At 41.3% G+C, this 12,712-nt stretch overlaps 1 protein-coding gene across 1 annotated transcript in view; it reads right to left on the reverse strand.

The window, feature by feature from the left end:
* The window catches only part of NHEJ1 (nonhomologous end-joining factor 1), a 155,063-nt gene that overhangs the window by 141,248 nt on the left and 1,103 nt on the right, over positions 1 to 12,712 (reverse strand). The window contains exons 2-3 of the mRNA XM_006867822.1: positions 9,885 to 10,061; positions 8,762 to 8,974 (exon numbers count right to left, since the gene is read on the reverse strand). Coding sequence (XP_006867884.1) covers positions 8,762 to 8,974; positions 9,885 to 10,061 — 390 coding nt within the window. The remainder of the gene's footprint in view (positions 1 to 8,761; positions 8,975 to 9,884; positions 10,062 to 12,712) is intronic.

Genomic DNA, 12,712 nt, shown 5'->3' on the forward strand with positions numbered 1-12,712 from the left:
GTCCACCATGGGTGACCCTGCTGGTATTTAAAATACCGGTGGCATGGCTTCCAGAATCACAGCAACTCACAAGCCACCACAGTACGACAAACTGACAGACGAGTGGCAGAAAAAGGTCAATTAGCCAATATTTTTGGCTTTGTGGTCCATCTAGTTAGTTTCTGTTGCAACTACTCAGCTCTACCAATGCAGCATAAATGTAACCAAGACAATATGTAAATGAATGAGTGGCTGTGTTCCAATAAAACCTCACAACAATATGCCTATTTGGTCTACTTGTCATAGTATGCCATCCCCTGCCCTAGATCTAAAAGGGGTGTTTTTAAACAAGATACCCCATGCAAGTTTCAAGAAAATAAGATGCACTTGAGTGTTTGATTATGATCTGTGCCAGCCAGAGACGCCCCCAGATCAAGGTCAGAAGTCTGAACTCTTCAGACTTTGGTGTTTTCATGATCCACTTATTTTTTTTATAAAAGTCACTCCTCAAAACTCCAGGTGTAGCTCAAACTGAAAGGAAAAAACTCTTTCTTCTACATTTCGTTAAGGTTAGACTGAAAGAGAAAAGACTTGGTGTGTGTGTGTGAATGGGAGAGGGTGTGTGAATGGCACCAAACAGGAGGCCAGACATCAAGCTCAGCTATGGGTGCGTGTCCCTTTTTGGTTTACACATTTTGCATATCACAACCTGGCACCGTCTCGCAGCTCAGGTGCTCCACGTAAACTTAAACTTTCAGGAAGGATGCAGACTGTTGAGGCTATAATAGAGATCCTGCATTTGGGGAAATCTGCCTGCTCTACACCCAACCTTCCTTCCTTGAAATTGTTTTGTTATGTTTGGTCAGGAGAATACTTAAAACATAGTTTTCACATTTTAAGTATTAACAGAAGAATGTGTTTGGTAAGGTGATCTAATCAAGAGGAAAACAGGACTTAAAATATTAAAACCAGTCAATGTTTGGCGAATTGAACTGAAAACAACGGCCATTGCTAACCAAGCAGCATCACCGTCATTTTGGTGGAAGCCATCATGTAACAGAAACTTCTGTTAGTGGTAGCGAATATGACAACATGCACCTTGATAAGGAAGAGTTTTTAATCAATGCCACATCTAATTTAGTATAATAATAAGCCATACTGTTGCTGTTGTTAAGTGCTATTGAGTCAGTTCTGACTCATAGTGACCCTTATAGGGTTGCCAAGGAGCAGCTGGTAGGTTTGAGCTGCCAACCTTGTAGCTAGCAGCCCAGTGCTGACCCTAGAGCACCACACCAGGACTCCACTATACCATACGTCATGTTGTTAAGTGCCAGCAAGTCAGTTCTGACCCATAGCGACCCTGTTGCTATGTACAGGTTTTCCTAGTTCTGACCTACAGTGACCCTGTGTAGGATTTCCGAGAAAGCAGCTGATTAGCTTGAACTGCCAGACTTTGTGGTTCAAACTGACTTTTAAGTCCAGTGCATTAACTCACAGTGCCACACCAGGACTCCAATATACCATACTGTTGTTAAGTGCCGTTGAGTTCAAGGAGTGACTGGTGAGCTTGAACCACCAACCTTACAGTCCAGCACATTAATCACACCAGGACGCCAATATACCCTACTGTCATTGTTGTTGTTAAGTACCGTCAAGTCAGTCCCAACCCATAGCAACCCTGTATAAGGAGTAGCTGGTGAGCTTGAACCAACGACCTTGTGGTTCAAACCAACTTTGCAGTCCAGCGCATTAACCCACAGCGCCACACCAGGGCTCCATGCTAGGCACCTAAAATTATCTAATTGACCCCACTGTCTTTTTATCAGTAAATATTTCAACTGCTCCAATAATTGCATAGGATTGGGTCATACCACTTTGAACCCTTTCCAAATACAACTCTTTCCAAAGTTAGATGAGCACTAGAATAATTTCCTATAGATCAATTGGTCAGGATAAGGCATTGTGGCTTAGACAATAGACTTCACTCAAAATACTTGCAAATAGCTTTGTTCATTCTTGGACATAATTTAATGCTGCCTAGAAATCTTGAAGAGATTATATTATAAGAAAGACTGATTAAAATGTGTAAATGGATCAAAGCAAACCCAGACACTAAAAGATAAAATCTTGAAGTGCTGGGAGGTCAGGGCCGCTGGCTCCATTCACACAGCAATATATGACAAGATAATGAGTCGAACTGCATAAGATCTCTGAAGGAAATTTGGCATTTGTTATGTTAGCAAGATGAAGTCCTGGTGTGGCACTGTAGGATGAAGCTTGAACAGCAAGATTGGCACTTCAAACCCAGTGGACATTCCTCAGAAACCCTACAGAGGGTTGCTGTGAGTCGGCACCGACTCAGAGGCACTTAACAACAATAACAAGATCCAAGACATATATTCTAACCCAGCTATTCCATTTCTAGGAATTTTTTCACCCACTTGCACTCAAAAGGGATAAATATAAGAATACTCACTGTATATCACATCAAAAGCCTGGAAACAACTTTAGTGTCTACTGACAAGAAATCTGTTAAAATTTTGATACACCCAGCTCAAACATTATGCAGTCATTAAAGATCAAGATAGATCTTTTAAATATACTAATATGAAATGATCTCCAAGGTCAATAATTCAGTGAAAAAAGTAAATTACCAAACAGTATGTATACCATGCTACCTCTGTGAGAATATATACACATATGCAGATATATATTCAACAGTATATATGTATACATGTATGTCTATGATGTATGCATGTGTTAGTATATGTATATATACAGAGAGAAGGAAGAGAGAAAGAGATGTGAGTATGTGTGTGTAGCTTTCTTTCAGAATTCACAAGAACTGGATATCAGCAGTGGCTTTAAAGAAGAAAAGAACAAACTGAAGCAGGGGATAGAAGAGGTATCGATTTTTTTCACTGTAGACGCTTTAAAGACTGAAACATTCACCTTTTGTATGAACTACTAATTTCAAAACAACTAAGTAAGAGCTGGTTAATGTGCCAGGCTGCAAAGCCGTTTGAACTGCAAGGTCGGCAGTTCAAGCTCACCAGCTATTCCTCAGAAATCCTAAACAGAGTCGCTATGGGTTGGACCTGACTCGATAGCATGTAACAACAACACTGACAAGAATGAGTAACAAACTAAATTTTGCCTGTGTGACCTCGCAGACACACACACCAGTCTGAAATCGTATCTGCCTACACCCCGCCAGTGTTCATTGGCCCTTTTTCTCTATGAAGCTTCCTCAGATTCAAAGAATTCCCTGGATTGGCATTCTTCTTCATTTACCAATAAATATTTTATTTTAACTTGAAGCATAATTTTAATCAATTTTTCAAAAGATAACTTCTTCCCACAGCCAACCAGTAATTGTTGTCATTGTGAAGTGCTGTTGAGTCGGTTCCGACCCACAGCGACCCTATATAAGGTTCCCAAGAAGCAGCTAGTGAGCTTGAACCCCCAACCTTGCAATTCAAATGACTTTGCAGTCTGGCACATTAACCCACAGAGCCACCACTACATCCCTTTATTGCAGCATCCCAATTAGAGGAATTTACCTAGGATGTTTATTTTCAATTCTAATATTATCATACCAATCTCCAGTCTCATTTACCTTTCTCCTGGGCCACGTGCTACAAAATGAGACTACTCTTACCTAGATGTAGCTTGGTCAACCCCTAAACTGCCCAACCTTTAAGACCTAGGACAAGTATTATTGAGGGAAGAGTGCCCCCTGGTGTCACAAAAAACTATGGGAACGATGCTTTTAAATAGGTCAATTCTCTACAGTGTAGCCACAGTGTGACTTTTTCAGATGATGTTCCGTGAATGTGAGTGATTACTATGTGCTAAGTGCTATTGCTGGGCATTGGAAGTCCAAAGCTGAATGAGAAGCTGTTCTCCTAGTACTTAAGTCTAGTTTTACTGGGTTTCAGATTTAAAAATTAATAAACATCAAAGAACAGTTTCTCAACAAGGCCTTTATCCTAATCACCCTATCAGTGCCAAAGTGTCACACCACCTCTAGAAGACTAAAGAGGGGAGATGGGAAATCATGCTCATTTGTCTTCTGACCCCTTCACTGACAAACTGATACCCTTAGGCTTTATACACAGAAGATCCTGGATCCAAGTTCTACTGACTGAAACAAGTTCTGTTTATTCAGAAAAGTGGAAGGACTCAGGTACAATGTTGTTGTTAAGTGCTGACTAGTTGGTTCCAACTCATTGCGACTCTGTATAGGGCTTCTAAGGAGTGGCTAGTGGTGGGTTTTGCTGCCATTTTGAGGTGAGGTTAGCAGTGCTTATCCTACAGCACCACACCAGGATTCCTCAGGTGCAATAATAAGACCTGCAAATTTGTTCTTAATGTCCATTCTCAATGAACTAATTTCTAACAAACACTCTCAGAACATATAAAGTTTTACAAGTCAGTAACAGATATTATTCTCCTGGTTCTTGAAAAGGCTTTTGACCCAGACTAATGTAGGGGTCAAATTCTAGTCCACTGAATTATCAGCTTTATGTTGTGGGCTGAAGTTGTGCCCCCCTGAAAAAGAAAACACTGAAGTCTTGACCTCCTCTTCCCCCTCCTCACCTGTAAATCTGACCTTCTTTAGAAATCAGGTCTTTTCTGATGTAATCGAGTTCAGATGAAATCATAATGGATCACAGTGTGTCCCAAATCCAGTGGCTGGTTGTCCTTATAAGAAAAGGAGAATTGGAACACAGAGAGAGACAGAGAAAAACACACAGAGGAATGATGGCCGTGTGCAGAGAGAGGAAATGACTAGAGTTCTGCGGCCACAAACCAAGGGACGCCAAGGATTGCCAGCAGTCACCAGAAACTAAGAGAAGCAATGAAGAATTCTTCTTTAGAATCTTAGGAGGGACTCCTAGGCTCAGGAACTGTGAGGGAAGATACACAGTTGTGAAGAGCTACCCAGTTTGTGGTCATTTGTTATGGCAGCCCTAGGTAACTAAGACAGCAAGGTACCTTCTATCTCAGTTTCCTCCTCTAAAAAACAGGGACTAGAGACTTAGTTTTCAGGACTGCTGTAAGGAGTGAATGATGAAAACTGTTCAGAAAGGTCCCTAACACTGGCACATACTCCACCCTATTACCAGAAATTGGATCGTGTTAAACTTCTGCTTAAAGTTTTCCAGTGACTCCCTGTTATTTGCAATAAAATGCAAACTCTCTAGAATCCTTCAAGATCTGACCACTACCTACTGCTTCTTCCATGACTTCCTATCTATACTGCTGTCACAAAGTCCCCAAACTTGCCCCACACTTACACTGCCTCCCGCCTCTCAGCATGCATTCTACTTAGAATGACCTTTTACTTTATTTTCTGCCAACTATTCCCTATTCATCTTGAAAATCCAGCTCAGAAACTATCTCCTCAAAGAGGTCTTCTCTGATCTTAACCCCCTCTCCTCCCATCCTGGGCCTATCATAATTAAAGAACTGATTATTTCCTATCTTCTAACCAAATTGTGAATACCAAGAAGATGCTATATGTTTTTTATCCAAACCCCCAATAGTGAATACATAATGTTGTCGTTGTATACCACTGAGTCGATTACAACTCACAGCAATGCTATAAGGCAGAGGAGAGCTGTCCCATAGGATTTCCTAGGTTGCAATCTGTATGGGAGCAAACCATCAGTAGTCTTTTCTCCCGCGAGTGGCTGAGGAGTTTGAACCAGTGACCTCTAAGCAGCCAAGTACTTAACCATTGTGCCACCAGGGTACCTTTAATTAGTATATCCAAACCAAAAACCCCATTGCCATTGGGCCAATTCTGAGTCATGGCAACCCAGCATAGGGTTTTCAAGGCTCTAAACCTTCATGAGAACAGAGAGTGTTACCTTTCTCCCATGGAGTGGCTGGTAGGTTTAAACTGCCTACCTTGTGGTTAACAGTCCAGTACTTATCCTGCAGCACCACCAGTAGATACTTAATAAAAGCTGAATTAATAAATTATGAATTAAGACACTCAATAGAATGTATAGATCCAAACTCTGCTCCCTTTACAAGAAAAAGGTCTACCAGTCAAGAACTCATTTTGTCTTCCATTTAGTACAGGTTTCTAATGAAGAAGAATTTCAAATAGGGTTTGTGAAAAAAAATATGAGCTCTACAAGTTTCCAAGAGGGAGTTCAGTTTCAGAGTGTGCAGGAGAAGGTAGAATCCCCACTGAATTGTTTTCATCTAGTCTAGATGGGTCTGGTAAAAAGAGATGGGGATAATATTCTTATGATTCAATAGTGAGTAGTTGTTATCATAACTAATTGTGACTATCACAACTGTAAAGGTAGTTTTGTAACAAAAATGGGGAGTAGTTAATCTTACAGTCCAAGAACAGAGGACCCTAGGATCACCAAGAGAGAAGAGCACGAGCAGAATGTGGGATCCTATTCAGAGAAGCAGCGACACCAGAGATGGAGGCAGAGATGAGGACATGGAGAGAGAGAGAGCAGCTGAGGACTCTAGACTCATAGAAAGAGAAAGGCTGTGTGCTGGCAGCCAGGAGGCAGGCTTATAGAATGTGCCCTTTGATTGTTTAAATGATTATATATTCCTGAAAGTTTTTGTGTACATCCCTCCTCACCACCACCACCCCAAAAAAAAAACCCATGGAATTGAAGCAAATACTATTGAATGATGATGCATGGAGGGGATTGCAATCATTGCAATGAACGATGAGTATAAAACTATGAGAGTTCTCATATGTAAACTACCACTCAATTCACAATGAAAACATATATACATTATTAATTGAAAAAGTCATTAAGAAGACAAAAAAGAAGGAAAAGGTCAAAATGGATGTCAGAAGAGGCACTGAAACTTGCTCTCCAGCGTAGAGATGCTAAAGCAAATGGAAGAAATGAGGAGGTCCAAGAGCTGAACAGAAAATTTCAAATATCAGCTCGAGAAGATAAAGCCAAATATTACAACAAAATGTGCAAAGAGCTGGAATCAGAAATCCAAAAAGGAAGAACACACTCTGCATTTCTCAAGCTGGGGGAGCTGATGAAAAAATTCAAGTCTTAAACTTGAAGTATTAAAGGATTCTCTGGGCAAATTATTGAATGATGCAGAAAGCATCAAGAGAAGATGGAAGGAATACTCAGAGTCACTGCACCAAAAGGAAATGGTTAATGGTCAACCATTTCAAGAGGTAGCAGATGTTCAAGAGCCAATGATACTGAAGGAGGAAGTTCAAGATACATTGAAGGAACTGGCAAAGAACAAGGCACCAGAAATTGATGGAATAAAAACTGAAATCTTTCAAGAAAGTCAGGCAGCACAGGAGGCACTCACTCATCTACGCCAAGAAATTTGGAAGACGACTATCTGGCTGACTGATTGGAAGAGATCCATATTTGTGCCCATTCCAAAGAGGGGTGACCCAACAGAATGAGGAAATCATTGGACAATCTCTTTACTATACCATGCGAGTAAAGTTTTACTAAAAGTAATACAGAAACAGCTGCAAGCATATTGACAGAGAACTTCCAGAGATTCAAGCCAGATTCAGAAGAGGAAGTGGAACAAGGGATATCATTGCTGATGTCTGATGGATCTTGGCTGAAAGCAGAGAATATCAGAAAGATGTTTACCTGTGCTTTATTGACTACACAAAAGCTTTCAATTGTGTGGATCATGACACTATGGACAACACTGCGAAGTATGAGTATTCTGGAACACTTAATTGTGCTCATGAGGAATCTGTACCTGGACCATGTTCGAACAGAACATGGGAACACAGAATGGTTTGAAATTAAGAAAGGTGTGCGACAAGGTTGTATTCTTTCACCATACTTATTCAACCTGTATGATGAGCAAATAATACAAGAAGCTGGGTTCTATGAAGAAAAACGTGGCATCAGGATTGGAGGAAGACTCATTAGCAACCTGCGATATGCAGATGTTACAACCTTGCTTGCTGAAAGTGAAGAGGACTTAAAACATTTACTGATGAAGATCAAAGAGCACAGCCTTCGGTATGGATTACATCTCAATGTAAAGAAAACAAAAATCCTCACCACTGGACCAATAAACAACACTCTTTATCAACGGAAAAAAGATTGAAGTTGTCAAAGACTTCATTCTTCTTGGATCCACCATCAACACTCATGGAAGCAGCAGTCAAGAAATCAAATGCTGTATTGCATTAGGAAAATCTGCTACACAAGACCTTTTTAAAATGTTTAAGAGCAAAGATGTCAGCTTGAAGACTAAGGTGTGCCTGACCCAAGCCATGGTATTTTCAATAACCTCATATGCATGTGAAAGATGGACAGTAAATAAGGAAAACTGTAGAAGAATTGATGCTTTTGAGTTATGGTGTTGGAGGAGAATATTGAAAGTGCCATGGACTGCCAAAAGAACCAACAGATCCATGTTGGAAGAAGTGCAGCCAGAGTGCTCCTTGGAGGCCAGGATGGCCAAACTTTGTCTCTCATACTTCGGATATATTGTCAGGAGGGACCAGTCACTGGAGAAGGATATCATGTTTGGTAAGGTGGAGGGTTAGAGAAAAAGAAGAAGACCCCCAACGAGATGGATTTGCCAAGTAGCAGCATCAACAGACTCAAGCGTGGCAACAATAGTGAGGTTGGCCCAGGATAGGGCAGTGCTTCTAGTGTTTCATTCTGCTGTGCATAAGATTGCTATGAGTTGGTACTAACTCAGTGGCATTTAACAACAACTATATATATATATATATGAGCTCTTACAGCTTCATTCATATTTGAATTGTACTTACCAGGAAAGGGCTAGCTATGTTGCAGTGAAAATTCCAATAGAAGGGGAGACCAGAGAGCTCACTCCGCACCCGCAGGATCAATGCCTCTGGCACACGATAACAGGAGAAGGTAGCTTCACTAGGGTGCTCGGTGTTCTTCAACAGTGGGCGAAGAAGATCATCCAAATGAGAGAGAAAAGCTTCCGGAGGGGCAGTCAAGCGTTTGTTCAGCTCCTAGAGAAACAGCAGGCAATGCAAAGACTGAGGGTGCTACAAGGAAACAAACTCCTTTTTAAGTAATAGCAAAGAAACACTGGTTGACATAAAGGCAATGGACATGAGAAGAAAGGAATTGAAGATAAACACATCAGAACAGGACAGAAGATAAAAAGGAGTGAATGACTTATGGTATAATAGTGAATAATTGCCATCAGGACTGACTGTGAGGGTAGGAAATACAGAGGTAGCTGTTTTTTGACAAAAGGAGAGGAATGATTGATTTTGCAGCCCAGGAGAGGAGGTCCCTGGGACCATCAAATGAGAAAAGCGGAGAGCGAGAGAGACCCTACCCAGAGAAGCAGAGACTCCAGGGATGGAGACAGAGACGATGACAGGGACAGATGGAGCAGCTGAACTCAGGGACAGAGAGGGGCTGTGTGTTGACAGCCAGGGGGCGGGCCTGTGGGGTGTACCCTTTGGTTATTTGATGATACATGGAGGGGACTGTAATCTTGCAATGAAACAAAATACGATAGGATGAATGTAAAACTGATATTCTTCCATGTAAACCTCACAATAAAAACTTATAAATAAACAAAAAGGAGTGACAAAAATCAGCTAGTCTACTTAGTAATTCTGCCTAAGGCAAACTCATTTACAGACTGCCTACATAGATCAGACAATAATTTCTATATGGCAAACAGTGCAGAAAACTATAAAGACATATACACACCATAAGAAAAGACCCCAGGGCTACAGGAAAAATTGCCAGACACTAAATGGAATTGTCTCATTTTGATTCAACATTTCCCTGGCACTCTACAAGTCAACAAGCTGGTTGACTTGAATGTCCCCTGACATTCACTAGTAAAGAAATTTTATCCATCAAGACCCTCCCACCTCAAGGTCTTCTCTTCACACTTACCTTGGCTCGCTGGCTTACTACACTAGTGTCCACCTGTTCATGCCACACTTGTTGGAGATCAGAAACCAGCAATGCATAGCCATGCTTGGTGATGTAAGCCTTGGCCAACATGGAGTCCTCAGCAAGCGGTAGCCATGCCCACTGCTGCATCAACAGGCCTTGTTCTAATTCCTCCATCTGCAAGAGAGTCCTAATTTAGTAAAGGTTCAGGGAGGGTACAACTCAGACAGCTCCATAGCAACTGAACTCTTATGATCAAATAGAAGACATGGATTTATGTTCTCCACTTATAACCAGCTGAACCCCGGGCCTTTGCTGTCATTGTTCTTTGGTGCCACTGAGTTGATTCTGACATGTAGCGACCTCATGTGATAGAAGAGATCTGCCCCATAGGGTTTTCTAAGCTGCAATCTCTACAGGCACAGATCATCAAGTCTTTCTCCCAAAGAGTTGGGTGGGTTCAAGTGTCAACCTTCCAGTTAGCAGCCAGTTAGCAGCTGAGCTCTTAACTGTTTTGAGCACCAACCTTACTACCTCGGAACCACTACAAATCTATCGGGAACTTTGAGGGCTGTTTTCCCCTGGTGGTGGTGGTGGTTGTATGCCAACGAGTCGGTTCCAACTCACAGTGACTCTGTATAGGGTTTCTGAAGCTGTAAATCGTTATGGGAGCAGAAAGCCTCATCTTTCTCCCAAGAAGCAACTGTTAGATTCAAACTGCTGACCTTGTAATTGGAGCCCCGCTTGTAATCCATTATATTATGAGTGCTCCTTATATTAAGCTCCTTTGTTGTTGTTGTTGTTGTTAAGTGCTGTCAAGTTGGTTCTGACTCATGGTGGTGGTGGGTGGTTCTGTGCCATGGAGTCGATTCTGACTCATACTGACCCTGTACAGGGTTTCTGAGGCTGCAAATCTTTACAGGAGGATAAAACCTAATCTTTCTCCCATGGAACCTCTGGTAGTTTCGAACTGCTGACCTTGAGGTTAGCAGGCCGACTCGTAACCACTACGCTACCAGAGCTCCTTAGTGACCCCGTATAGTTGTCACTTGTCAGTGCTGTCAAGTTGGTTCTGACCCATAGTGACCCTGTGTAGGGTTTCCGAGGAGTGGCTGGTGAGCTTGAACTTCCGACCTTGCAGTCCAGCACTTAACCCATAGTGCCACTAGCAGGCAGAAGACTCTCTTCTATCTCATCTAAGCTTCAGCATGGTGGTATTAGTATGTCTGCTTTCTAACAACATAACAATATGGAAACCTAAACCATTCTTGTTGCATCTTTTTCATATTCCTAATATGGCAATGCTACCCATTCCCAGACATTCTAGAAAACAATAATCTTGCCTTATAAAATACCATAAATCATAAGTGTCATGAACAGGAAATCCAAATTATTTAATAATTATCTAAAAACAAAGTTCTGGAAGTTCTCAGGATTTGAAGGAAAAAAAATCCCTTAAACAGAGGTTCCTAATCTAGAATTGAAATTAGATTTCTTGTTGTTGTGTGCCATCGAGTCAGTTCCAACTCATAGCCACCCTGTATAGGATTGCCGAGGAGCAGCTGGTGAGTTTGAACCACTGACTTTGAGGTTCAAACTGATCTTGAGGTCAAGTTCTTATCTTATGGGACCTCTGAAATTATAAACAAACTTTGTGTATACTACATCTATTCATTGGGAGTAGGAAGAGACTCATAGTATTAGCAAATTCCCAAAGGGATCAATGACACACAAAAAGAGCTAGTAAACTCTATGTTCAGGAGAAAATGGAAAAGCCCCAAATCCCATTTCAATAAGAACCTAAATTTTTAGAAAGTCATACATAAAAGGCATAGCACATCACAAACGTAAACACTGAATCAATTTCCACTTAATCCATCACTAATTCCCACCCCTACCCTCACCCTTTGCTGCCACCAATACCATGCCTTGCTACAATCCCGAAACTTCTGGAAACCAATTTTTCCACATCAGCAGCTAAAGTATTAACCTTAGTCTAGCAGATGTTCAGTAACTATGGTAGCTTGACTGGAAATATGATCTTTCCTGTGGGATTAAAAAAAAAGTGATATAATTTCAGTCTATAAATACAGTGTGAGGGAAAATGCCAGAAGGAAAAAAATCTTAGGATAAATTATAGGATAAAATGTCTTGTTATGTCTGATTAACCCTGTTTTGTTCTGCCAGGCATTTTTCTCTCAGCCTACGCCATTCTTCTTCTAGACATTGCCTAGTTTTTGAAGCATGATTTTGTGAAATTACTTAATTTGCACCGTTACTAACAGGTGAAATGTAAATAGGATTTTTATTTGTAGTAGCCTCAAAACCTTGTTTGAAGGATGGGATTTCAATCGCATTTCCCATGTGCTGGTCCAATGGGCAGAGAACATCTTGGAATGATTAAGTTAGTCCTTCCATACTGCCAAAGGTCACAGTTGCAAATAAGTGGCCAAATCTTTTTGTTTCCATTATAGGTACGTGCACACACCCATTTAACTGTGTGCTAAGAGTCACCAAAACTGGGTATACTACTTCAGCGCATCAGTTTGGAATAAGCTGAAGCTCAGAACACCCAGGTTTTTGGTTTTTGGTTTTTGGTTTTTTTCCTTTGGGGGTGGGGGGGGAGAGGGAGTATTTAAAAAGTGGCCAGGGAGTTGGCTAGTTAGGAGTTGGGTACAACAACACCATTATGAAAAGTCCTGTTCTAAATCTAAATCTCATCCTTTCCATCACAACCCCCCTCAGGTGGCCTGTGACAATTCACATTACCCAGATTAATATCCTAGGGGGACGCTAAGGGGCAACAGCAGAGGTAGGAGGCGCCTGAG

Source organism: Chrysochloris asiatica, unplaced genomic scaffold, assembly GCF_000296735.1.
Source record: "Chrysochloris asiatica unplaced genomic scaffold, ChrAsi1.0 scaffold00110, whole genome shotgun sequence".
Lineage (NCBI taxonomy): Eukaryota > Metazoa > Chordata > Mammalia > Afrosoricida > Chrysochloridae > Chrysochloris > Chrysochloris asiatica.